General features: G+C 40.6%; 3 protein-coding genes across 10 annotated transcripts in view; 2 read left to right on the top strand and 1 right to left on the bottom strand.

Moving 5' to 3' along the window:
- The window catches only part of KIF20B (kinesin family member 20B), a 56,311-nt gene extending 51,054 nt beyond the window's left edge, over positions 1-5,257 (bottom strand). For 2 of the 4 annotated variants that reach the window (XM_089510302.1, XM_089510306.1), the window contains exons 1-2: positions 3,028-3,231; positions 29-170 (exon numbers count right to left, since the gene is read on the bottom strand). In XM_089510302.1, the coding sequence (XP_089366428.1) occupies positions 29-169 (141 nt within the window). In that variant the 5' untranslated portion in view covers position 170; positions 3,028-3,231. Of the gene's footprint in view, positions 1-28; positions 171-2,794; positions 2,837-3,027; positions 3,232-5,227 lie in introns of those variants that run through there. The other 2 variants (XM_089510304.1, XM_089510305.1) reach the window with 2 other exon arrangements.
- Positions 5,258-6,572: 1,315 nt separating this feature from the next.
- On the top strand, positions 6,573-16,350 carry LOC149318699 (uncharacterized). The gene is made up of 3 exons (XM_089507855.1): positions 6,573-7,911; positions 9,640-9,817; positions 14,355-16,350. The coding sequence occupies exons 1-3, from the start codon at positions 7,588-7,590 to the stop codon at positions 14,639-14,641; spliced, it is 789 nt and encodes a 262-aa protein (XP_089363981.1). The 5' UTR covers positions 6,573-7,587; the 3' UTR covers positions 14,642-16,350.
- Positions 16,351-26,450: 10,100 nt separating this feature from the next.
- The window catches only part of LOC149318700 (pantothenate kinase 1), a 37,557-nt gene continuing 36,064 nt past the window's right edge, over positions 26,451-27,943 (top strand). For 2 of the 5 annotated variants that reach the window (XM_089510308.1, XM_089510310.1), the window contains exon 1: positions 26,750-26,831. Coding sequence is in view for 1 of the 5 variants with exons in the window: in XM_089510307.1 (XP_089366433.1) it covers positions 26,576-26,831 (256 nt within the window). In the remaining 4 variants the exon portion in view is untranslated. Of the gene's footprint in view, positions 26,832-26,875; positions 26,897-27,943 lie in introns of those variants that run through there. The other 3 variants (XM_089510307.1, XM_089510309.1, XM_089510311.1) reach the window with 3 other exon arrangements.

The following is a 27,943-nucleotide window of genomic DNA, read 5'->3' on the forward strand; positions in this document are numbered from 1 at the left end:
ACCAGTCTCAGATGTTTGATTATCTTACCTGGCTTGTATTGCAGATAGAAGAAAAGTCACCATAGAGATTTTTCTTAATGTCACTAGCATCCACAGGACCAGTTCTTGGTGTCACCTCAACAGCAGAAATAAAAGAGCGACGGGGAAATACTGGCCTAGTCAAATCCATCCTATTAAAGAGAGAAGGAAGGAAAAGATACTTGCACCCAGCAAACTGAAGTGCTGACAACTACATAGCCTCATCCAATAATAATAACAACAACAACACCCTCAGAACTTCTGGGCAGCAATTACTTAGGGTTCCTGGGGCCAAACTCTCCTCTACAACGAGGAGGACGTATTCCATCGTTGCCCCGACCCTTTGGAACACGCTGCCCACAGAGCTCCGCTCGGCCACCTCCCTGGCACAGTTTAGAAGGGATTTAAAAACCCTTCTATTTCGAACTGCATTCCCCGAGTGAAGTCCTACATGGCCTCCCTCTCCCTGCTGACGGCAAGATGGATGGCTGACCAGGGGTTTTTAAGCTGTTTTTAATTTGTACAATGTATGTATTGTTTTATTATGTTGTTCACCGCCCTGATCGATGGAAGGGCAGTATATAAATAAAAGTTTTATTTATTTATTTAACAATAAAATCTATTTTATCCCACCCCTCTGTGAACACAATCGGGGAAGCTTACAGCATTAATAATAATAATAATAATAATTTGTTTTATTTATATACCGCTATTCCAAAGATCACAGCGGTGAACAGCAAGTAAGCTAATTTGCCCCCAACAGTCTGGGTACTCATTTTAGCTTCCTCCTCGGAAGGATGCAAGCCTGAGTCGAGCTTGGGCCCTTTTGCTGGTCTTGAACTCCCAACCTTGTGGTTTTGAGTGAATGGCTGCAGTACAGGCATTTAACCACTGCGCCACATACATTCCCACATCCCAGAATCCCACCTCCTTAAATAGAATTAAACTGTTTACAATTTAAAACGTTAACGTAAGAATAATAACCAAATATGTTTGAAATGGATCTAGAATCGGTTTCCTCCAAGAGAGCTTGGAGATGAAGAGCAACCGCCTTCTCGATCACCTTGCTCAAAAAAGGTAGTAAGGAGACTGGCCTATAGTTGTTCATATCCAAGGGGTTCATATCCTAGCCTTAACCTCATAGGAAACTTTTTTATGGGAAGTCGAAGGCTTTCATGGCCGGCATCCATAGTTTTTTGTGGGTTTTTCGGGCTTTGTGGCCATGTTCTAGAAGATTTTCTTCCTGACGTTTTGCCAGCATCTGTGGTTGGCATCTTCAGAGAATACTTCAGAGATGCCAGCCACAGATGCTGGCGAAAAGTCAGGAAGAAACACTTCTAGAACATGGCCACAAAGCCTGAAAAACCCACATAAAACTAAACTTTTTTATACTTATCCAGGCCACTAACCAACCCAGCTCAACCTTGTTGGCATGGACTGACAATCCTAAGGGAGAAAACCCAGTGCTGTTAACTCACATGTTCTGTAAAATAGCTTGCCCACTGTTGCTAATCTTGCCCAGAGTTCAGAAAACACACTTTTTGGAGGACTACAGGTCTGATTTTGCAGTAATGGGTAGCTGCAGGGAATTATGGAGTATAATTGTCAAAAGCAAGGATATTTTTTATATCAACATATGTCCAAAGACAATCATCCCTCCTTCAGATCCTCTGCAGCACTGCGCAGCAGACAGCAACAAATATATAATACAGTATCTTAACAATATATATATATATATATACACACACACACACACACACACACACACACACGCACACTGTGTGACTTGCCAAAGGTCACACAGTGGGTTTCCATGGCCAAGCAGTGACTGAAACCCTGGTCTCCAGTTACAGTCCAACACTCAAACCACTATGCCATGCTGACTCTCAGTATACACAGTATATATTACACACACATATACATATACCATGTTTCCTGGAAAATAAGACACTGTCTTACATTTATTTTTCCTCAAAAAGACACACTATGGCTTATTTTCAAGGGGTGTCTTATTTTATTAAGTATGGCACAACGATCTACATTTATGCAAACATAGTTAAGCCGTCTTCTTCTGGAACAACGTCATAACTCTCCAAACCCAGAATTCCATCCTGAATTTCTTGTGACTCCATTTCTCTTAGAACCATTGGCCCCAATCTTTTTGTTCCACGCTAGACCTATCTCTATATGTCTGATTTTCGGGGTATGGCTTATATTGCTCAAATGCTTAGAAATCCTGCTACGGCTTATTATTTTATGGTATGTCTTATGTGATGATCCTCCTGTGGTCTAAGCAGCCAAACAGCTGGCCTGCCTAGGCTCTTAGTCCCAGCAGATCTGAAAATCTTATTTTGGGGGAAACAGGGTGTGTGTGTGTGTGTGTATATATATATATATATTACTATAGATACAGTATATGGTTTAAAACTCGAATGTTTTAATATACAACTATTTTAATCCTTAAAATTGTTTAATTGTTTTTTAATTGTATATTTATTCACTTTAGTGTTTTGTATTGTTTTTAAATTTGTATTGCTTTTAATAAATAATAATAATAAAATTTATTTATATCCTGCCCTTCTGCACTCAGGCAACCAGGGCGGCTTACAACATTAAAAGTATACATATCATATCCCCCCCAACCCTCTATTAAAATAGAATTAAACAATTTGCAATATAAAACATATTAAAATAAATGATAATTTAAAACAGTAAATAAATAAACAGACACACAACTAAGAAGCGAGCAAAACAGCAAAAAAGATCAGTACGTTACTTTGTTTTCTCTCTTTTTATACTTGTTTGCTGCCTTGAGTCCCTATATTGGGAGGAAAGGGGGGTAATAAGGAAATAATAATAACAACAACAACAATAATAATAATAATGTCAACAAAAATATCATTTGTCCTTGTTGCTGTTATTAAGCTTTAAAGACTTGAACTCTTCAGCCTTGGGCCTATGAAACAGGTCCAGAAACAGGGCTTGGAGTCTTCAGCCTAGGAAACTTACTTGCCAGACTGGGAGGGTCAGGCCCAGTGGTTCAGTGGATCCCTTTCCCCCAAATTAAAAGGCCCCAGAAGGCAGGCCAGGCAGACAGGGGACCCTCTTCCTCCTCCTAAACTCTAAGGATTCTTCTTCAGCCAACGACGCGGTCTCATTTTCAAATCTGGCCGAAAAGGCTCATGGGAGCCAGGCCTGCGCGCCCAAGAGCACTCTGGGAAATGTAGTTTGTTTGTTTTACTCTTCCCAGCTGGCATGAAAGCCTCTCTTTTTAAATATTTTATTATTAAAAATAAATATATAACGCTGATAAACATATATAAAAAACATACATCGAGATCAAAAACTAAAGACTACATATATGTGTGTAAAAACTAAATACTACAACATATGTGTGTATATATATATATATATATATACACACTACATATATGTGTGTGTAAAAACTAAATACTACATATATACTACATATGTGTGTGTGTATATATATATATATCCTACATAATATACTACATATATACTACATATGTGTGTATATATATATATATATATCCTACATAATATGCTACATATATGTGTGTAAAAACTAAATACTGCATATATACTACATATGTGTGTTGCTTATATATATAATACTACATATATGCAACACATGTGTGTGTAAAGACTAAATTCTACATATATACTACATATGTGTATGTGTATATATATATATATATATATATATCCTACATAATATACTACATATATACTACATATATATGTGTGTATGTATATATATATATATATATATATATATATTACATAATATATTACATATATGTGTGTAAAAACTAAATACTGCATATATACTACATATGTGTGTGTGTTTATATATATAATATTACATATATGCAACACATGTGTGTGTAAAAACTAAATACTACATATATACTACATATGTGTGTGTGTATATATATATATATATCTCCTACATAATATACTACATATATACTACATATATATGTATGTGTGTGTGTGTATATATATATATATATACTACATATATGTGTGTGTAAAAACTAAATACTACATATATACTACATATGTGTGTGTGTGTGTGTGTATATATCCTACATAATATATTACATATATACTACATATGTGTGTGTGTATATATATATATATATATATCCTACATAATATACTACATATATACTACATATATGTGTGTGTGTGTGTGTGTATATATAATATATATATACTACATAATATACTGCATATATGTGTGTAAAAACTAAATACTGCATATATACTACATATGTGTGTGTGTTTATATATATAATACTACATATATACAACACATATGTGTGTATAAAAACTAAATACTACATATATACTACATATGTGTGTGTGTGTGTATATATATATATCCCCTACATAATATACTACATATATGTGTGTGTAAAAACTAAATACTGTATATATACCACATATGTGTGTGTGTGTGTGTTTATATATATAATACTACATATATGCAACATATATGTGTGTGTCAAAACTAAATACTACATATATACTACATATATGTTTAGCCAGATGGTGGAGGAGCCTTGCTTGGCAAACATTTGCCCGTCCTCCTCCTCTGCTGCCAGGCCTTCTCCTCAGGAGAAGGCTGAGCAGCGGAGGAGCCTTGAAATCATTCCACATCCTTATGGGCCACTCAAAATCCTTTGCTGGGCCACATGCGGCCGCCCGAGGTCATATGTTATGTAGGCCTGATTTCTTATCCAGCCCTCTGCTGATGCTCCACTGGTTTCTTCAAAGGTGTTTCAAAGGTGTATCACTTTTAACCCCTTTGCCTGATGAAGAAGCCAGTGGAGCTCTGAAAGCTTGCAACATGCATTCTAATTTCTGTGCATTTTCGTTGGTCCAATAAAGGTATTGCTGCATTGTGGAGTCAGGGTATTATTGTATTTTGCTCTATGACCAACACTGCTAAATATGTTCTCATGGTGGGGTTGTAAGCACCCTGATATCCCCATGATATTTTAATCCAGCTATACTGTATATACTCATGTATAAATATAAAGAATTAGGTCAAAAACTGACCCAAAAAAACTGAGTCGACTTATCCATGGGTCAATGTAAGTACTGTATTTTAACTCTTATTTAAAAGAAGGAACCATTTCCTGGTGAAAAGCAAGAATATAATATGTGAAGCACCAACCCCCTCTACTCTCTCGTCCATCCAGTCTTAAGAGTAAGCGCAAAGAGTTATGTCTGATGGGATTTTGTAAGTTCTTTGGCATTGTTTTCCTCTGCTTCATCCTTTAGATAAGCGGCCCCCAAACTGTGCCCTTTAAGAGATTTTGGACATCAGCTCCCAGAAGCCTCAGCCATGTTGGCCAATAGTCTGAGATTCTGGGAGCTGAAGTCTAAAATCCCTTAAAGAGCACAGTTTGGGGACCAGTGCTTTAGATCATTTGCTATGTGCCCCTAAATTTTACCATCAACTTATCCACGGGTCATAGCAAAATCCATAATTTTGGACCCCAAGCCTGCCCTCGACTTATATATGAGGTCGACTTATAGTCAAGTATATACGGTATTTTGATATTGCACTATTGGCTGCCAGCATGGGATACACTCCAGCAGAGGCTGCAAACTGGTTCCCAAACTTTGGTCCTCCAGATCTTTTGGACTTCACCTCCCAAAATCCCTGACTATTGGCCAAGCTGACTGTGGCTTCTGGGAGTTGAAGTCCAAAACACACACACACACACACACACACAAACCTGTAGTATCAAACATGCAAGAGGGAGCTGTGTTGGCAGTTTAGAGGACAACATTTATATTTTGTATTTTTATTGTTTAATATTTAATGATGGTTGTATTTTAGTTAAGGGATGAAGGAGGGAATTTTAGTTTGTATGCATTATGCATTGTTTAGGGATTTTATTTGCTTATGCAAATCGTTTATGTATTTTAAGTATTTGTTTATGTAATTTTGTAAACCGCCTTGATATTTTGGAAAGGCAGTATATAAATAAAATTTAGTAAACTCAAACAAAAATCCACCAAACAGTGATACCTTTATTGGCCAACCGAAATGCACAATATACTTGTTGCAAGCTTTCGAAGCTCCATTGGCTTTTTCATCAGGCAAAATGTTACAAACTAAACAGGAGGAAATGTTAGTAAGATGCCTGCATTTGTTGTTTCTGTCCTTATTTAAGATAGTATGGGTAGCAAAGTTTAGGAACCATAGTAGAGGTTTTGTTTTGTTTTGTTTTTTTGTGGATTTTTGGTTAAACCCCACCTTGGAAAAACTGCTTGGACCTGAGATTTCCTAGCTTTTGTTGGTTGGAGGATTTGGGGAATTGTAGTCCAACAAAGCAATTTTAAAAAATCCTGAAGTTGCACTGCTGTTTGCTAAACTGCTACAAGTCTCTTGGTTTTGCTGTAATGGGAAGTGTGAGGTTTCTTTTTTTACAAGCAAGCAGCAGACTACAAATCCCGACATGCTTTGTAATAAGTACCAAAAGCTAGGTAACGCCCATGTAACTTTTGTAATTGTTTTTCCATCCGGGCACCATCTTGGGAAACCCCTGCTGACCTTCTCTGTTGATGAGGACTCCTCCTCTGCATTTGCAAAGATAGAAAGAAAAAGGTACCGTTTCACAGCTAAAGCTCCAGGGCAGGAAAGGCCATTCAGTGCAGACTGTACCCAGTTGTGGAGGGTAAGGATCCTGCATCAGAACCCGTCTGATCTTGGAAGCTAAGCAGGGTCAGCCCTGGTTGGTGCTTGGATGGGAGACTACCAAAGGATCCCAGGTGCTGTGGGCACTATTGCAGAAGAAGGAACTGGCAGATCCACCTCTGAGGATCCCTTGCCTAAGAAAACCCTATGAAACTATCCATCAAATCCTGCCTGATCTTGGAAGCTAAGCAGGATCAGCCCTGGTTTGTGCTTGGGTGGGAGAGTACCAAAAATACCAGGTGCTGTAAGCTATATTGCAGAAGAAGTGACTTGTAAAAGCACCTCTGAGGATTCCTTGCCTAAGAAAACCCTATAAAATTCATGAAACCCACAAGTCTGCTGGTGACTTGAAGGCACAGACCCCAAAGGCACCAGACCCCCTCTGATTTTGGAAGCTAAGCAGCGTTGGCCCTGAGTAGTACTTGGATGGAAGACCACCGACAAATACCAGGTGCTGCAGACCATATTTCAAGGGAAAGAACTGGCAAAACATCCTCTGAGCATATCTTGCCTAAGAAAACTCTGAAATTCATGGGGTTGCCCTAATCAGCAGGTGACTTAAAAGCACACGCAGAGGGCTGAAATACATCAGAGGTACCAGATCCCATCTGTTCTTGGAAGCTAAGCCTTGGCTGGTCCTTGGATGGGAGACCGCCAAGTAATACCAAGCTATATTGCAGAAGAAGGAACTGGCAAAACCACCTCTAAGGATTCCTTGCCTAAGAAAACCCTGTGAAATTCAAGTTGACAGAAGACCTGCACCCACTGAACTCAAGGGGGATCTGCTCTGAGCACTACACCTGTGGAGGGCTGGGAATAAGGGAAGCATGGCAGCAATAGCCCTGGTCCAGGGCGCCAGCCGAGGACTCGGCCTGCAATTCTGCAAACACATTTTAACTTCTTCGAAAGAGGCCACAGTGATTGCCACTTGCAGGAGACCTGCCCAGGCTGGGGCTTTGCAAGCCTTGCTGGCGGAGTTTCCTCAGAACTTGGCTCTCTACCAACTGGACACCATGCAGGAGGCCGAGGTCCAACAAGCGGCTCAGGCAGTGGCCAAAGACTATGGACGGTTGGACCTTCTTCTCAATTGTGGAGCCATGTTGCATCCAAGCGGCCGAGGAGAGACCAGCTTGCGTGATGTCTCTGCAGAGGTCTGGAAACACACACACACAAGGTGGTTTTCAACTTATGGCGACCCTAAGTCAAACCTATCCTGGGGTTTGCTTGGCAAGATTTGTTCAGAGAAGGTTTGCCATGGCCTTCCCCTAAGGCTAAGAGAGTGTGAGTTACCCAAGGTCACTCATTGGGTATCATGGCTGAGCAGGAATCGAACCATGGTCCCCAGAGTCATAGTCCAAAACAAACCCCTACACCACACTGGCCCTAAGTGCACATAAACACACACACACCTACTTTTTTCTCAGATATTTCTGTTGCATGCTGATTGGGGAATAAATGCTGTGGGTTTATGTCCTGGCAAATGTAGCGGTTTAAGTGTAGGATTATGACTCTAGGAACCAGGGTTCGATTCCCTGCTTGAACATGGAAACCCATGGAGTGATCTTGGGTGAGTCATATCTCTCAGCCTTAGGGGAAGGCAAGGGCAAACCTCTTCTGAACAACTCCAGCCAAGACAACCCCATGACAGATTTGCCTTAGGATTACCATAAATCAGAAAGAACTTGAAGGCACACAATAACAACAACAAGCATGTGATAGGATGGTTGCTGTGGCACAATGCTTTTGTGGCAGCAGGATCCATGAAATCTGGAGCCATTTCAAGCTGTGTAGTTATGGCACTACAATTCTGCTTGTATCCCCTTGAATCCTGGGATTTGTTGTTTAAAGGCTTCTGCCACAGTGCAAAATTAATGCAATTTGACACTGCTTTGTCATGACACCATCCTGTGGAATCACGGAACTTGTAGTTTTGTTGAGGGTCCAGCGCTTTCAGTCAGAGAAGCTGACAAAGCTACAAGTCACAGGATTCCATAGCATTGAGCTGTGGCAGTTAAAGTGGTGTCAGACTGCATTAATTCTGCAGTGTAGATGCAGCCAGGGAAAGAAACTAGAGCTCTATGGCTGAGAATTCTAAGTATGTCTCCATCTTCCCTAAATTGCAAAATTTCACAGGATTTAACAATGGCAATTGAAAGGGCATCACAGAGCCATAACTGGGCACCAGATGTAAGCAGGATGCTATCCAAAGCAAGAGGTTTCTTTTCAGCATTGAGGGCTCCTGTAAGGGCAAGACTGTGTCTGAGTATGTGCAGAGTGCCCCTTCAGAAAGTGAAGCCATCTTCTCAGATGAGCAGAGAGGTTTTCTGGCCCCAGCCTTTCTCTTCTTTAATAGAGAAATCTATGCATAGAGTACAATTAAGTAGGGATCTTCTTCTGGAGAGTATCATTAAAGAGGAGCCAAGATAAAGTAGTGAGTAAAAGATTAACCATTAAGAAAGCCTCACATTCAGTTCTGTCATGGTCTTAGGAAAATTACTTTCTGATCTTCAGCCATCTCTCCTGTGATATGGGAATATTAACACATACCTACATTTTAACATTGTTATAAGAATTACAGCAAGAAAATATTAACTGCTTTTGAAGCACAGGTTGAATATCCCTATTCCAGAACTCCAAAATCCACAATTGTGTCATTATCCCAGCCACCAATGTTTTGGATTTTGGAATATTTCAAATTTCAGAAATCTGATTAGGGAGATCCAACCTGAATTTTTATTTTATTTTTTAGTATCTATAGTTAATCTTGTCAGCAACAGTACTTTGAGTCCCGATTGTGGGAGAAAGGCTTTATAAATTTCTTTGTAGTTTATTTTTTGCTGTCTTTTCAGTTTATCATTTTCATTTATTGTTCAATCTAGGGCCTTTCTATAACACTGGCAACAAACTCTATAGGCCCCTTATTGGTGGCTAAACATTTTGCTCCATTGCTGCTGAATGGAACAGGAGCATTTGGACGACAGAATATTGATCCAGACAAAAAGCACCAGGCTCTCCTTGTGAACATGACAGCCAAAGTTGGCTCCATAGGAGATAATGGTAAGAATTATATACTCACAGGATCATTATGTCGACAACCCAGGTATTTGTTGTGTAGCCACGATGTTTGTAACCTGATAATTTCTCCTATCCCCAACTTAGCTGTATCTAATGAATGACCTGTTTTCTCTTTTACCCTGCCTTGGACATTCACTCTGTTTGCAAATTTGATGTAATTTCATGCAAAATTGCCTGAATATCTGAATGTTCCTTTGGTAATTTAATGAGTTATCTTGTACTGTAGGCATAAAGAATTGACTACAAAATTACAGTCATAAGGTTATCACCGTATTGATCCCAAGTATAGCCAGATTAATTATTCCAGTTTTCTGTTATCTTTCAGTGGTTAAAACATGTCTGCTCAGAACTCGGGCTAGTTCTTTAAAAACTATTTTTTGGATAATAACTCTCAGAATCCATTAGCCAAGCTTTTTCAAATTGTCCTGTTAAGTTCAATGGAGCTTATTCCCAGGCAAATGGTTGTAAGTCTGCGATGGTATAACATTAATCACATAAAAAGCAAGTGGTTAAAGTTAATGATGATTATTATTACGGTATGGTGGGTAGAACTCCATAAAGATTTCATTAGTTTAAACCAGTTTAGAAGCATTTGTAGTTTACTGCAGTTGAAACTTTTTTCAACTACTTGTACATGGCAGCCTGTTCACATGTATGTGTTGGCTGTTTAGTTTTCTGTGTCATACTTGCACAAAGAAACCTCTGTAAAAAATCCAGCTATGTACAGATGAACTTGTCGTAATGATGTTTCCAGGAAAGGTTGCTGTACAGTACAAGCGCACAGTGGAGTGACATAGGTCCAAAACACATTGCAGAAATAATCCAGTTTGAGACAGCTTTAACTTCCATGGCTCAATGCTAGGGAATTCTGGGAACCTTATCTGTTAGAGAGGTCTGATGCCACAATAAACTACAATTCCCAGGATTCCTTAGAATTGAACCAGGGCAGTTAAAGCAGTCTCAAACTGGATTATTTCTGCAGTGTGTTTTGGACCATACTGTCCAGAAGCCCTTTCACAATTAAAGTACAATGATTCCATTATATATAACTGTTATAGTTCCATCCTGGTGTTTGTAGTTTTGGGAGGTACATTTTGAATTCCCAACCACAGAGCACCTCTGCTGCCTCACTGCCTCACCAAACTCATCCCCCCAAAAAGAATCTGCAAAAAAAAAAAAAAAAAATCATCCCTTGGGACACCCAAAGAACTATACCCTCCGGACAGCATTTTGTAGCATTTTGTGGGCACCCACCTGCATCCCACAGGCTCCATTTGACCCACTCCTCATTTTACAGAAACATTTTGAGGTCAAACCTTATTAGAATTCCTTGTCTGAAGCAGCCACACCAAATGCTTTAAGTTCAAACATGTACATGTCCCCCCTTTTAGTTCGAATGTAATATTCCATTCTGGTCTCTCATATAATGTGTCATGTAAAGAGTTCACTTTAGGTTATTAGCCAAAGACATTTGAAATGAATACTGCTTGTAGGGCAGTGCCCCCTAACGGTCATTACAATTTTAATTTATCTTTTGTTTTGTTGTTGTGTGCCTTCAAGTAACCAGCCACTAGGATCAACAGTCCTTGCATAGTCCCTAAATTAGGGGCTATATAGGCATCATGAATATGTAGCCATTACAAATGTACAGATTATGTATTAGTAATTGCCCGACAGGCTGCCGGTCAATGTTTTTGTGGCACATTACTTTTAAGATGTGGGTGTATCCTCATTGTGCTGCATTCCCAAGACTCTTATGAGGACCCTTAAAACACAATGTAAGCGAGAAGGAGAGTGTTTTTAACTCCTCCAAAATCAGAAACAGGATAGGGGTGCATCCAAACACGGCAGTGAACAACATAAATGGGGGTGAGGGGACACCTCTAGCAAGGATTAGCTAGTTTGCAAACCAGGATGACTCTCAATATTTTGATGAGTCTCAATATTTTGTTAAAGCAGGAAGCCACAGAAATCACAGCAGACCACAAAAATCACAGCAAATGTAGGTGAGGTTCATCACAGCTAGTACAAAATTAGAGGTGGTGATTAGCTTTTTGCCTGGTTGACTCATACTCTCAGGGAATGAATTAACAAACATAAAAGTGACTGTAAAAATGACAACTGTTGGGTGTTTTCCCCCCCAAAAAATCTATATTGAGATGGCTGTTGCTAGCATCCTCAGGATAAGGCTCTTATGAGACACAAAATGTGCTCTATTGTTTTCTTTTCCTAAAATTTACTTGGCTTCAACTGGGGTGGTTTTTTTATTCTTGTAAAGTCATTCTTTTTCTGACTTTTTTCTTGTCATATGAGTACAGTATATGTGATTTACATGCAGCATGTGCTTGTGGTGTCTTTGCTTGTTAGTTAGTTTATTTATTTCTTAAATCACTTTATGACCCACCCCCCCACCTTTTGAGGGTAAAACATTCACAAAGGAGATTGCCGCTTATTGGAAAATCCAGATAATTTATCCGACCATAAAAATAAGTACAGTATTCAGTGTATCATTAAAATGGGAAGGCAGCAGTAAATAAAGCCTGGATTTTTAAAGTAGTCCCCCCTTATCATTTTCCAGAAATGATCCTGAACATGGTAATGCTGATCAAAAGAACCAGATTTGTTCAACCCCATTCTTACAGAGCAGGGGTAACAAGGGGTAAGAAGTTGGGGAGAGAGCTATTTTCAAATTCATGCCTTCCTCAGCATCACACCAAAAGTGATGTTTGGAAGTCGGTGAAGGAGCCAAGCACTACATTTGTGGATTATAGGAGTATGTTTGGGGCAGGCAGGAACAGAAAACTCTCCCCCCCTCAAATGGAGGTGTTTGGGGGCTTTATGGCATGCAGGGGACTTCAAGGGCCACAGAAGTGAAGTTCAGGCATGTATGTGGTCCAGGGGCTAAACTTTGTCACCCATTGCTATAGATATGCTTCTGCATGGTTAGTATATGCTTGTGTATCAGTCTAGAAATTTTAGTACAAAAAATTAACCCAAAGAACCTAGGTCAACTTACCCAGGTTAGTATAAGTACTTTACCTTAATTCTTATTTTAAAAAAAGAGAGAGAGAAAGAACTATCCCCTTCTCTGAGTAGGGTGGCGAAAGGCAAGAGCTTAGCCTGTCCCAGGGAGCACCTAAAAGAAGCATCAACCCCTTCTACTCTCTCTGACCCAGTGCTGCTTCTGACCTTTTTGAATGCCTGGGCAGTAAAATGGATGCGGTGGCATCTCTTTGTTACTTCATCTCAAAGGGGCATCAAGAGGAATTGGGATTTGAAGGTTTTGAATAAGACATCTGTTTATGCTTGTCAGCTTTTCTGGGTTAAAATCAGGCAAAGCTATCACATTAAAGTTAAAGGTGATATTCACTGCTAACATAGTCAATACTTTCTTTGCATTTCCTTTGAATCCTTTTTAACATGTGGTTGTTTTCTTAGCCTGACCCATGCCTGATCACTTCCCACCCACATCGCACAGCCACCATTTTACTATAGTTTCCGCCTCTTCTATCCATCCATTAGGGTGAGCACAAACAGTTCTGCCTGCTGGAATTTTTTAAGTTCTTTGGCATTGTTTTTCTTTGCTTGTCCTTTACATCCTTAGTTACATGTCCTTAAGTTTTACCCTCGACTTATCAATGGGTCATATCAAAATCCATAATTTTGGCCCACAAATGCTCGAGCTATACATGAGAACAACTTCTACTTGTGTATATATAGTACTGTAGTTGCTCCCACTAAAATTAATTTGAAAATGCTCAGAGGTGGCAGAACGACCCTCCACAAAGATAATGTGCTGTTCCCTGGACACCTTTCCACAATTAGCTAGCATATCTCACTGGAGTAAGGTACAGGCAAATAGTTTTAAAAAACAGAATTAGTATAATTTGTGGACAAAGTTCTGATTTCCATTCTGTATTTTTGGAGGCGGTTGTCTGAAATATTTACTCTTCCCCTGAAACATAATATTTGAATAAACATGCAGGCAGATTATTCTAAACATATAGCAAACAGATACCTGTACAAAAGATTACAGACTGGCTGCACATATCTTTATGTTGCTACTTTTCTCTTGGTAATGGTCTGTATCTTAAGCTTGGATTTTTACATAGGTTTTTGAATTTCACCTTTACCATTGCTCACTACATTTGTTCATTGGACCTGGGGATATTATACAAACTCCCTAAGATTTCAAAATGGCGCCATGCCCATATAAACAATCATTAAGGAATTAATTTCTTTGAAAGATTTACATTAGCAAGGACCACAGTATTTATTAGCAGTCAACTAATGATAATTACCGTAGCAATGGGGAGCTCAGAGGCATGACCATATTTCTCTAATGGCATTCAGCATAATGGATTTAAATACCAGCCTACTCATAATGTTTCTGCCTAGTTATTACTCTGATATTGCACTGGAGTAAATCCAGATGTTGCAAGCAAATATGTTTTTTTGTGATTCTGCAGAGATGCTATACAAGTTGAACCTGTTTACCAGCTTCTGCTTTGTTTTTCAGCCTTAGGTGGATGGTATAGCTACCGGATGTCTAAAGCAGCTTTGAATATGGCCACGAAGAATCTCAGCATTGAACTCAGGAGGGGAAAAGCTAAAGTAGTGTGCGTTTCCTTGCATCCAGGGACTGTGGACACTGATCTATCCAAACCTTACCATAAGAATGTGCCCAAGGGCAAGCTCTTTTCTCCAGAATACTCTGTTAATTGTCTCATGCATATTATAGACAATCTTGATATGGAGCAAACAGGGAAGTTTTTTGCTTGGGATGGTTCAGAACTACCATGGTAATTATGTTTCCCTTATCCAGAATTCCAAAATACTCTCCAAACCAAAACATTTTTCATGGGTGACTGAGATAATGAAACATGGACAAAATTATTTAAAATATTATATAAAAAATTACCTTCAGGCTGTGTGTATAGGGTGTATATGAAACATAAATGAATTATGTGTTTAGAGTTGGGTCCCATGTCCAAGATATCTCATTATTTACTTATGTACAGGCAAGCATTTCAGATAAGGGATGCACAGCCTTTAACAGTTCCCTTGCAATTTTAAGTGTTTCTTCAAAAACAGACATTCTATTCAGCAGAACTCAGTCCATGTTATTGCATGTCCACTTACAGCTTGGTAAGAATATTTTTAACATTAAAACACCCATGTAAAGGAAGGGCATGCAACTTGTTTAATGGGTTAATTGCTGTTCCTGAAGGCTTCCAAAAGTGAGGAGTTCCACTTTGCTGAAAAGAGAGAGAGTTGGGTCAGGGGGCAAGTAATTCCCAACTCTGGTGTCAAGAACTACAGTTTTAAGAGGCTTACTGAGAATATTGCTTGTGTTCTGAAAGGCCTAGAAATAGGGAAACACTTCCCACATTATCTTTTCTCATGTTATGAAAGCTGCTCTGTATATATTTATCTGATTTATATCTCAGTTTTCTCCCCTTAAGGGGTGGGTTGCAATAAAATATCATAAATGCATAAAAGAGTAAATATATAAATAAATAAATGCATAATTCCAAAATTGATCTGTAGCTGTGATCCTGCCACAGGCATCTTATTGTAGGCCAGGGATGGGGAACCTGTGGTTTTCCAGCTGTTGTTTAACAACTGCCATCATCCCTTATTATTGATCTTGTTGGCTGGGGCTGATGGGAGTTACCTAAGACAGCTGAAGGGTCCTTGAAAAAGGGGGCTAATGAGAGATTAAGATGCAGCGTGAAATGATCAGTTTCCAGAATAAATAGAGAGGGCATGGAGACATTCTGCATGTCATAGTAAGAGTTGCTTAGACCAAGGAACCAACCCTGGCATGACAGTTTACAGTGCCATTCAGGCTGCTATTGCTTTGATTCCCTTTGCTGACTTAAATTAGCATGATCAAATTATTTTGTCAGGGTTGTATATGAATTTTTCACAAACCTAATCCAAATTTTGCTTCAAGAAAATTAAATTCGTATAGATCGATGCCAAATGACAAATATCTGCTTCCTTTGAAATATATCCAGACAGCTTCAATCCCTATAAAATGTGGCAACTGAACTGCTAACTAGGCCAATCTCTCTGAACCATATTATGCCACTATTAAAAGATCTGCAGTGGCTGCCAGTTGTTTTCTGACATCAAAGTTTCACTTTTAAAACCCTAAGTGGCTTGGGTGGGTGGAAGACAAATCTTTGACTCTCCAAATGTTTCTAGTTCCCACAGTCTCTTCTTAACCATGATGCAGGACCTTTCTAGCCCACTTAGCTAAATGTCCAAATGTTAAGATCTGCAGGAGAGGACCTTCTGAGGGTTCACTTGATGAGTATCCATAAGAAGGACCACCCCCTGTGTCACTCCCAAATAATGGAATCCATTCCTACACTAAGCTCTAATCAAACCCCAGTCTCTCCACTTTTGTCAAGGCACATCTTTTTAATTTTTTTCTTTCTGTTATATTTCATTGTTGAGTTTTATGTGTTTATTGTGTTTGATATGTTGTGCACTCCTTGGTAGCTTTGGGGGAAAGGAAGTAAGAAAATAAATACTTTTTCAGCATTCTTTAGCTGCTATTCAAAAAAACAAGAGCAGACCAGCTGATTTTTTCTGAAAGTCCTACAAGGAAGTGATTGTGATTCCCCCATAACAGAATTCTCCCTTCAGCAAAGCACTTGATCTGCCTTTGGTTGTTCACTTATGGCTTGTTTCAGGGTGGCACACAAAGGGAAGTAATTTCTGCTGCACAGAATTAAGAAAGCCTTTCAACATAGCTGCAATTGGATCATATGGTATTTCTCCATCTTTTCCCCATTTCACACCTGATGAGGATGATAGACATGGTGAAATACCTACCATAGACATGAACAATACTGATGCAATGAGAAGAGGCTCTGACATAAGTTGATGTACTTCTCATTGCATCAAGTCTTCTTCTCAGCCACCTCCCTATGAACTCTATCTAGCAGGAGAAAAATTAAACAAGTGGTGACGCAGGAGAAGATCCTCCTTGCCCATGACCATCAAGGACTGCAAACAGTGGACCCTTCCAAAACCATCTGGCTGGCAACTCTTATTGGTCAAAAGCCAAAGTACATCACAGGACATTACACGTGCATGTTCACAAACATGGGGCAATCTTCTGATGCACTGGGAGAGAGAAAGCATGACAAATACGTACAGCACATGGTGGAGGAGAAACATTTTATTACATGTAATTAGTGGAACTTATGCCTAACTTTCTTTTAACCCCCCCCTCCCCCAACAGTTGTAATCAAAAAGCTGATGAAACCTTCTAAAACCAATAAGCCAGAATTATAGGTTAAAAAAAATAAACTGCAAATGCTGTTACAATACTTGCTTAAAAGGCTCTGCGGTAATGACAGACTTGCAAATTATCTGTGACTTTGTTGCTTTTAGCAGGAAGAAATGTCTCCCAATTAAGAGTCTCTCAAAAAAAGTTATTTACAAAATTCTATGATGATGATGATGATGATGATGATGATGATGATGATGATGATGATTAATCTAAAAGAGGAAGCCTGACTGTGTGGCTATAAAGATCTGATCTATTTCTTGATATATAAAAACAGTAAGGAATATAGTTCCTTTGTGATTAGTGTAGAACCATTGGCCTTTCAGATGTTTTAGTCTTCAGATCTCAGAAGCCCTAGGATTCGTAATTCAAAACTGCATAATTTATGAAATAAAAAAATTATTATCCTTTTCAGGCAAATGTTGCCAGGATCATCAATAAAAAGCAGAAAGGCAATTCCCTGCAAAAAGCCAAGAAGAAAGCTGCACAATGGTCCAGAAAAACTTCGCAGGCAGCACATTGCCATCTGCCAGAAATCAATAACTTGCATAAAGACCAGGCCAAACCATGATGCAACAGCCATAAAATAAGCACTGACCAGCCAGACTAAAGGCATGATGAGAGAGTAGCCATGATTGGTTATTCAGGAGAGATCATCAAAGGAGCTTAAGGATGCATCTACACTATAAGTGCTGTAGTTCCATCCTATGGAATCCTGGGATATATAATTTTACAAGATCTTTAGCCTTTTCTGCCAAAATGTGCTTTTCGTAGAATGGAGCCATTGCAGTTAAAGTAGTGTCAACCTGCATTGTTTCTACAGTGAAGCTGCACTTCACTCTCCACCTATCATACTCTGGTAGTCAAACTCAGGAATACTTAAACCTTTAAGGAACAATATACAACATTACCTTGAGAGAACAGAAACTGGATGGAAATGTAGCATGCTTAAATGTAATTAGTCCAAATGCAGCAATCTATATTCAGAAGGAGGTGGGGGGACCTTAAATGCACAGGTAAACTATGGGAGACACCTGGCTTTGCATATGGTACAGACCTTGGGAGTGTACTTGATCATAAGATAAACATGGATTAGCAGCATGAGACAGTTTCCATGCTCAAATGGAAACAATTTGGGGCTGAATTAATAGAACCATAATTCCCAGGTCATGCAAAGTAATATTTCCCCTTGGGCTGTGCTAGTCAAGTGGATTCATGTAGGGTGTAAACAAATGGCAGGAAACACAATCAAATTGAAAATAAGTGCTATGAAGAAAGGTTGGAGAATGTGGGTGTGTTCAGCCTGGAAGGGAAAGGCTGTAGGGAACATGATAATACTTGATGTCATCATAGAAATGAGCAAAGACTTCTACTTGACTGTCAGGAGAAATTAATAATGACAAGAGGAACCCAACAATAGAATTAGTTAATGAAGAGGAAGAAAGGATCCAATTTGAAGTCATTTGTTTGGGATGTTCCATCTCTGGACATTCCATCTGTGGATTTCCTTCATCATGGACTACAGGGAGGTATATGAAAATGTTTCCATTTCTCTCTGTTTAATTTCTCCAAATCCTCCCCTCCCTCCCCTGCATTTTCTTCTCATCCCTGTTTCAGATTAGTTTGTAAGACTTGGAAGAGACCCCAAGGGCCATCCAGTCCAACCCCTTGCCATGCAGGAGCTCACAATCAAAGCATCCACGACAGATGGCCATCCAGCCTCTGTTGAAAAACTTTCAAAGAGGGAGACTCCATCACACTCCAAGGAAGGGAGTTTCACTGTCAAACAGCTCTTACTGTCAGGAAGTTCTTCCTTATGTTGACGTCAAATTTCTTTTCCTGTAGTTTGAATCCATTGCTCTGTGTCCTAGTCTCTGGAGCAGCAGAAAACAAGCTTGCTCCATCTTCAGTATGACATCCTTTCATATATTTAAAAGGGGCTCATCACCTTCTCTTCTTCATGCTAAGCATACCCAGTTCCCTAAGTGTCTTCTCATAAGGCATGCTTTCCAGATCCTTCACCATTTTGGTCGCCCTCCTCTGAACACTCTCCAGCTTGTCAACATCCTTTTTGAATTTTGATGCCCAGAACTGGACACAGTATTCCAGCTGAAGCCTGACCAAAGCAGAATAAAGTGATACTATTATTTTCCCCAATATAGACACTTTCTCCCGGTTGAAGTTCATTTTGTTAGCTTTGGCCCAGCTTTCTAATCTGTTAAGGTCATTTTGAATTGTGTCCTCTGGGACATTAGCTATCCCTCCTAACTTGCTGTCATCTGCAAATTTGATAAGCAATCCCTTTTGTTCTATTATCCAAGTCATTGATAAAGATGTTGAATAGCACTGGGCTCAGGACAGAACCCTTTGCACTCCACCGGTCACTTCTTTCCAGGATGAAGAGGAACCATAGCTGAGCACCCTTTGTGTTCAGCCAGTCAACAGATTACAAATCCACTTATCAGGTGCATAGCCTATCCCACTTTTTATAAGCGTGTTTGCATAGATAATTTTAAAAGCTCTTTCCTGGTCTCTACATTTCTTGATGTAGAATCCACCTAAAGTATGGATTCTCTCCCCCATTGACTAAAATGTGTTTGCATATCTTTTTAGTTGTGAATGTGCGCCTCTGTAGCTATCTGGATTTTATAAAGTGCATATTGTTCACATTTCATTCCTTCTAAATGCTGTGTAAGGACTGCACATTGGAATTACTGAGGCAAGGCATGTTTCTTTTTGCAGTGAGTCTCAAGAAGTGCAGAAAGGCTGCTTTAGTCAAGATCGTAAAAGTCAACAAAATTATTTTTTATCCCTACCTACAAGACTTCTTTCAGCTCTACAATTTATAATGTGATGCCCATCACAGGGCCTCAGAAAGGCTGCAAAAATACTACCTTTTAGTATCGGGACTCTTTTTTCTTGCCCTCATCACTTATTTCCATACCAGAAAAGGTTTAATTTGTCAAGTGGTGGTGAAGTATATGGAATCATATGGGGTGGGGGGGAGGATATATCTGATGTTTTCAAAGGTATTACAACAGTTCCTTAAAAGACTAATTTAACATGTTGAGAGACTAAAACCAGAAAGAAACAGTGATTCCTGGAGTATACATGCGCTAGCAGTGAAAATAGATGTTCTTTTTGTCATGCTCTATGCTCTGCATTATATTTTAACAGTCATTTGAGAAGGTGCATAAATCTTACTTGCTAAAATTGCTTTCCTAAACATGATGAACACTCCCTCCTCGGTAACTGGCATTGCATAAGAATAACACACATGAAATGATCTGGGAAATATTTTTGGTTCATGGGTAATATGTTCCAAGTATATGTTGCACCTGTTATGCCTGTTTTGACCTAGCCTTCAGCTGGGAGGGGGAGTCCCAAACAATGTAGCATACAGCTTTGTACAATGTCTTTTGAAGCTTGTAAGGAGACAGCTGATGTCTTCGCTTAAGAGAACATGATTTATTATATTTAGTAGCTCCACTGATATTTTTTCGATCTTAATTCTGAAAGAACTTCAGCATATTTTCCTAATATAGGTTCAACAAGGGGATACTGTCTACATATTGTATTTTTTAGAAACTCAGAAAACTTCAGATTATTAATCCTCATGCACCAGGGTAGCCCATTTTTGTTCCACAAAGTCACATTTTATTGTGGAGTCTACACTGAACTAGACCTACAATGCAGATATTCTACCACATTGTCAGCTATAAACAATGTCCCAAAATTTCATCCATTTTCCACATGCAGGGATTTATTTTATTTTTATTTGCTACAAACAAGAATGCTCGTGACAAAAAAAATGTTGTTGCATTTTCTGCACTGGAGCACTCTCCATGTAAAGGAGACACCAGGTTACTGGGGCTTGTGTATATACCTGTGACTGGCAGCTCAAGGTTTTTAACCAGGTATCTCCATTACTTTAAATCCAGTACTTTGAAGCAGGATGTTGAAATAATATATAATATATCAGTGATGAGGTAGCATTCACAGGTTTGAAGGGTTGCCGGGGGGGGGGGGTGTTGTTAATTCTCCCAGTTGTGTCTCTTCCGAGAGCAAATATGTTAATACTGTTTTGGTGAGTTCTGTGGGACGTGGGAAGATGTAGCCTTGGGTGCTCTTCTGGAAAATACAGGGTGTGACACATCCATCACCCAGGTCTGTCCTGCCCTGTGACCTTGGTGCCAGTTAGGCAGGAAAAAAGCTGTTGTTTTATTCATCATAACTCCCTACATGCCAAAGCCACGCTGCAGTCGTAAGGACTGGAGCGCAGCTTTGGTGCAGCTCCTGGCCTCTTAGGACACATGCATCATTGAAACAGCTTGCCTCCAAAGTGACCCGAAGCAGATTTATTTTGGCCTGTATGTACGGGCCCTCTATTCCCCCCCCTTTTTACTCTGCCCCCAAAAGGCTGCTTTTGCAGAAATATCCCTGAACATACATACTACTCTGAAACATGTCTGAGCTCATCCTGTACACACAGCTTTGTGTTCCTTATAACCTTCTTAATATATACATCATGGACTTAGATAAATATATCTGTATATTCATATATGTGTACATGCACACACATCGGTATGTGGGAGTGTACAAGCTCATATTGTCAGTGATGATTCCTCTGAGAAGGATGGAGATGATTTGATGGATATTTCATACAGCCATTTCCCAAGCAGCAGGATACCACAGTGTGTGTACTCAGGGGTGGGCACAATGTGGGAGTTACAGTCCAATCATATTTAATGGGTGACATAACTATATAACTACTTGGAAAGAATTTCTATGAGGGCACATCCGTTAACCATTACATTCATTTCAGAGCCTGATTTGGCACATTGGAAATGTCCTGCTTTGACCTGGTCTTATTCAGAGCTAGTCTGCTTCAGATGTGGTCCTGAACCCAAGCTTGTAGCAATCCCGCTGGCAAAACCACAGGGTCGTGACCCTCTCTCAGGATAGCAATGCTCATCAAGATTGAGATGTGGTAGTTCTGCTGGCAAACCACAGGACTGTGACCCTCTCTCAAGATAACAATGCTTTATCCATAATCAGATAGATAAGTCCATGCTGACTTAGCCGGTCTTCACATCCTGCTTCCACTGCAAAAAGGGCACGTAACCTAGCAAATGATTGTAAGGCAAACAACGGACTAATGTAAGCAAGATGACAATAAAAAGCCCAGCCAAAAAACCTGGCTGGAGGAGGCTTGTGAACCCCACTCTCGTCTCCACGTCTCCTTGCCGCGACACAAGCTGAGATTTGAAAAGATGTTTTCCCACTGAATAAGCCTCTCTTCTCCAATAAAACTTCCAACCAACCATTTTAAAAATCCTACTATGATCCCCACCACTTTTGTCAAAACTGGGTTAAATTTACAAATTCAAGACCAAAACAAACTGCAGAAATAAACCAGTTTGAGACCACATGGACTGCCCTGGCTCAGTCCTAGGAAATTCTGGGAACTGTAGTTTTGTGAGGCATTTAGCCTTCTCTATCAGAGAGCTCCAATGCCACAATAAACTAAAATTCCCAGCACTGAGCCAGGGCGGTTCAAGCGGTCTCAAACTGGAATATTTCTGCAGTGTCTTTTGGACCTCACTTGCACATACTCACCCACCTCTCACATTGTACTGTCAAGTGAAAATGGCCAGGAATCAGGGAGTAATGAAGCCACTGATACAAACTACTGTTTTGTGATGAAGCAATATTTGCATAATTACTGCTCACAGTAAATCTTTAGTACTATAACATAACAAAATATGAAGTGAAGACTGGGGTGTATGGAGTTCAGAACTGTGTGGATACTACAGTCAATAAGGGAATGTGTGGTTAAGAGAGGTCCAGACAATTTGAAGTTTGGGATACAGGAGTGCTATTTACAAATGGTTCCTCCAATGAGGATAGAGGTGGCTCATTTATGTAAGGAATAGGCAATATGTGTCCTTCTAAATATTATTGGACTGTAACTCTCAGCAGCCCACACTATTGGTTACACTGGCTAGTGCTAATGGACATTTCAGTCCAGTTACACATAGAGACCTACAAGTTGCCTATCCTGGTTTTCACAATAGCCTTCTATATAAAGACCCTATAAATGGTGCCATGTGCAGGAAGGAAGAAAAATTTATTCAAAATCCACTTCATATTCATCCTTGGGGGTTAAGGCTGCAGTCCTAACCATTTTGACGAGGCAATAAGACCCACCAAATTCAGTGTTACCCATGTCTGCATAAGCATGCTCCTGCAAGTGTACATGATGTTATGGGTCTTCCATTAGCAGTGAAACGTTAATGGAACAGCACTAGAGGTTGAGAAAGCACTAAAGATTAATATTGTCTTTTCCAATCTTTGTGTTATTTACAAATGTAGGTAAAGAAGCCATCCCATTGGGCGGCAGGTTTGCTATCTCATATCAGATCTCCAGTGAAGTCCTGAAGTGATGGAAGTCTATGCTGCTGGTGAGTGGGGTGTTATAGGATGATGTAACCAACCCCTTTTCACCAACAAGTGATGCTGCAAGGCACAGAACCAGGGACCCCTGTGGGATTCTGACTTGCTGGTGGGAGGGTGCTGGCCACATCATGCTGCATACTACTCCCCAGCAACACAAACCTCCACTGCTGAGGATGGCTGACTGACTTTTAAGATTACTATCAGGGTCATTTGCAGTCATGCAATAACTTATGACATGGTTACTGACTAGCAGCATACCAGTGACCTTATGCCCTTTTAAAAATGTAAAGCAGTGTGTGCCAATAAAATATATACTGTATACAGTAAAACAAAATCTATAAAATGCAATAAACAATCACTGCTAATATGTTACATTGGTATAAAAATACAGGCACTAGGTACAGTCTCGCCAAGGAAGCTTACTCTTTGATCTGCAGGTTCATCTTTGGATCAAGTGGTGAGGAGGTTCACTGGTTATTTGAAAGTGAGGGATTAGTGTTTACCTATTGCTCAGGCAGTTGCTAAGTCCTGTCATTTAACCCACACTCAGCTGGACCATCACATTATGTCCTACATAAAATATAACCTGAAAACAGTCCCTCCCTTAACTATGCATTCATGTGACTGGTGAAATCACAACAGCTTTAAGACTAAATACCCTCACTAGGGATATGAAGATCCTTACCTACAAGTAAATCCTCAAAACATATTAGGTAAATATGCCTATTATTGCATTCTACCTCTTGACCTTAGTTTCTTATCTATAAAATGGAAATAGCACTGGTTAGTATTACAAAATTCTACATAGGAAATTAAGTATAAGAACTTGCAGACAGACATGGGATTAAAACAAGAGAAACAAGAAAGGCTTGTTGCATCTACTCTCAGTGAAACTTGCAATCAACTATACCTGATCAGTATCTATATTGCATGTACATGCAGTACGCACACACCACACACCACACACACACACACACACACACACACAAGCACACACAAAACTCTTGTTGCTCAGCTGTGGCGTATTCATTAAGTTATTATTAGAATAGAAAAGTTGTTATAATGGTTGCTTTAAAATAATTTCAAACAAAGAAAAAAAATCTGTGAAGCAGGTATAATAATAGCCTATCACTTCACAGGATTAGCAGAAAGGTAAGACAGTTTCCACCAGTCCTTATCTCTTATGTCCTTCCCTCTTGATTCTTTCTCCCCTCATGTTCTCTCCCTCTTAATTTATCTCTTTCTGCTCCTCTGGACTGGCGCAAGCGGTGTTGCCCTGCTGGCCAGACTCTCTCCTCACTCACTGTTCGACTTTCTCAGGCCCCTTCAAGTAGTAACAGAAAGAGGGAAAGTAATGGGGGATAGGAACAAAACTGGAATCATGAATGCAACTGTCCAACGACTTGTGTGCAAGCTTAAAGAAAACTACTATAATCGTCAATGCAGAGAAATAGAAGATAACAACGAAAAAGGAAGAATGAGAGACCATTTCCCCAAGATCCAAGAAATCAAAGGGAAGTTCAAACCAAGGGCAAGAAGAAGAAGATACTTCAAGATCAAGAAGAAATTCCCCCAGTGTCCTCCCTTCTGAGTCCAACTAGCATGAATTTAATATTCTTATGAGTGTTTTAAATCTTTTATTTAGTCACATCCCTACATATTTTTCCTTGCAAGGGCCTACATTTGGCAGTGTCTTGTCTTCCATACTCAAAACACCCTTCATTCTAAGCCTGCCTTAAGAAGCATTAATCTATTATTCCTATGAGTGTTTTTATTTAGTTATGTCCCTGTATTTTCCTTAAAGGTCCTCCATTTGGCAGTGCCATGTTCTCCTTTGGGTTTTGGTATCTGGTGGTCACCCTGCATGAAACTCATTGAGGAGGGGTGATCTTGAGGGGGAAGTCACACTCTCTCAGCCTCAGAGGAAGGCCACAGGCAGACCTCCTCTGTACACATCTTGTGAAGAAAACCCAGAGGTCCTCCTTCTCCAAGACATGCCCTCTGCTCCAACCTTCCACCGAGAAGAAATTCCCCAAATGCCCTCCCTTCTGAACTGGACTAGCATGAATTATTCTTATGAGTGTTTTAACGTTTTGACTTGCTCATGTCTTTACATTTCTCTTGGAAGGTCCTACATTTGGCAGTGGCTTGTCTTCTGTGCTCAAAATGTCCTCCACTCTGAACCTGACCAGCATGAATTTAATACTTCTATGAGTGTTTTAAAGCTTTTATTTGGTCATGTGTCCCAACACTCCTCATGGAAGGTCCTCCATTTGGCAGTGCCTTGTCTTGCATGCTCAAAATGTCCTCCATTTTGAGATTAAGAAGCATGAATTTAATACTGCTATGAGTGTTTTAAAGCTCATGTGTGGTCATGTGTGCCAACATTTCTCTTGGAAAGTCATCCATTTGGCAGTGCCATGTTCTCCTTTGGGTGTTTTAGTGGCCACCCTGCTGTGCATGAAACCCACTGAGGAGGGGATACCAATCACACTCTCTCATCATAAAGTGTTATTTGGTCATGTGTGGCAACATTTCTCTTGGAAGGTACTCCATGTCCTCCTTTGGGCTTATTATGGTATCTGTGGCCACCCTAATGTGCATGAAACCCACTGAGTTGGGTACAAATCATCACTCTCTCTGAGCCTGAGGGGCAGGCCTCCTCTGACCAAATCCTGTCAAGGAAATGGCAGGCGCTGAGTGAGGAGGAGAAGGAAGGAAGGCGAGGGAAGGGAAGGAGGAGGAGGAGGAGGCCGCCATCGCCCCCTTCCTGCCAGGCCTCCATCCATCCCTGTCCCCTCCTCCTTCCCGCCCTTTCTCCTCCTCCTTGTCTTCCGAGGACTAGGGCTGGGCTTTGGGCCTCAGAGAGTCAGAGGAGGCAGGGAGGAGGAGATCAAGGACAACGACGACGACGACGTCGAGCACAAAGGCGGAGGCAGGTGGTGGTGGTCGCCGCCGCCGCCGCCGAGGCCATGGGGGAGAGGCTCCGAGGCCAGGCAGCCGGCCAAGCTGCCTGCCCATCGGCGGCCGCCCCCTGCTCGCTCCCCAAGGGAGAGGTCCTCCTCCTCCACAACGGCTACCACCCCTCCTCCGCCTCGCCCGCCTCAGGCAGCAACGGAGAAGCCCCCCACCCGCCTCCGCCGCCCCTGGCCCTCTTCGGCTCCCCCTTGAAGAAAGCAGGGCCCCGGCCGCGACGGAGGGTGGACTCGGGCCGCAAAAACAGGCCTCGTAAGTCCAGCAGGAGGCTCCAGAACGCCCTCCATTTTGAGGAGCAGCATGGTTGGGGGCCCAAGGTTTCTAAGCATGAGTCTTTGGGGGCTCCGTCCGACATTTTGCGGCCACTACTGCCCCCCCCTCCTCCTCCTCCTCCTCTTCCTCCTCTTCTGTGTTTTTGGGGTTAAAATAAGCCTTTGCGTCATTTTGCAAAGCGATTGTGTTTTGCTGGCCCCTTCCTTTCGCCTTTTCCAGGGAGAACCAGCCACCTTTTAATAAGAATAAGAATTGTAATAGTAATAAATTTTATTTATAGCCCGCCTCTCCCAGAGGATCGAGGCGGGTTACAATGACAAAATATATTAATAAGCTTAGGGGGGGGGGGGAAGATGGGTTGTGTGTGTGTTTTGGAGGAATGGGCTGCTTCCCTGGTTTGTTCACGTGTCTGTGCTTTCAGACGTGCAGGAGAAAAGAAGAAGAAGAAGAAGAAGACCCCCACACATAGAGGCCTATGCTAACAATAGCAGGATATTAGGATAGGATGATGATGATGATGGTGATGATTGGATTGATGGATGGAATGGATGCAGATGGTACAAACAAAGGGAAGAAAGAGAGAGACAAGGAAGGAAGGGATGTCTGTGGCTCACTTTTGCATGTTTTAATTCTGCTGTTCTTTTTGATTGGTAAAAATCGTGTCCCAATTTTTTTGGGGGGGAGGAAGATGGATATAAATACTAGTGTAAATAAATAACAATAACAACAAAACGACAGCAGTAATATATGCAGGGATGGCTGTATTGGCCAGGTAGCAAAGTCTCCCTCCTTCTTTTTAAAATTGTATTATTTTCATTGGTAAGTCACTTTGTGTCCCAGTTTTTTGGGGGCGAAACAGCATGATGGTGATGATGATGATGATCCAGGGGTAGCCATGATGGCCATGTAGCAAAGTCTCCTTCTTTGGAGTCTTTTAAACAGAGGCTGGATGGTCATCTGTTGGAAGTGCTTTGGTTTTGCATTCCTGCATGGCTGAAGGGGGCTGGGTTGGATGGCCCTTGGGGTCTCTTTTAAGGCTATGACTCTGTGATACAACGAGTTTTATTTTTGACTTTTAAGACTCAAATCCA

The sequence above is a fragment of the Sceloporus occidentalis genome, unplaced genomic scaffold, assembly GCF_023333645.1.
Source record: "Sceloporus occidentalis isolate IW3139 unplaced genomic scaffold, rSceOcc1.0.p SCAF_2, whole genome shotgun sequence".
NCBI classification, from domain to species: Eukaryota; Metazoa; Chordata; class Lepidosauria; order Squamata; family Phrynosomatidae; genus Sceloporus; species Sceloporus occidentalis.

Coding starts and splice junctions, on each gene's coding strand:
- LOC149318699 (XM_089507855.1), top strand. CDS start 7,588: ATGGCAGCAATAGCCCTGGTCCAGGGCGCCAGCCGAGGACTCGGCCTG. Junction 7,912..9,639: donor TGCGTGATGTCTCTGCAGAG/GTCTGGAAACAC, acceptor TGTTCAATCTAG/GGCCTTTCTATAACACTGGC. Junction 9,818..14,354: donor TGGCTCCATAGGAGATAATG/GTAAGAATTATA, acceptor TTTGTTTTTCAG/CCTTAGGTGGATGGTATAGC.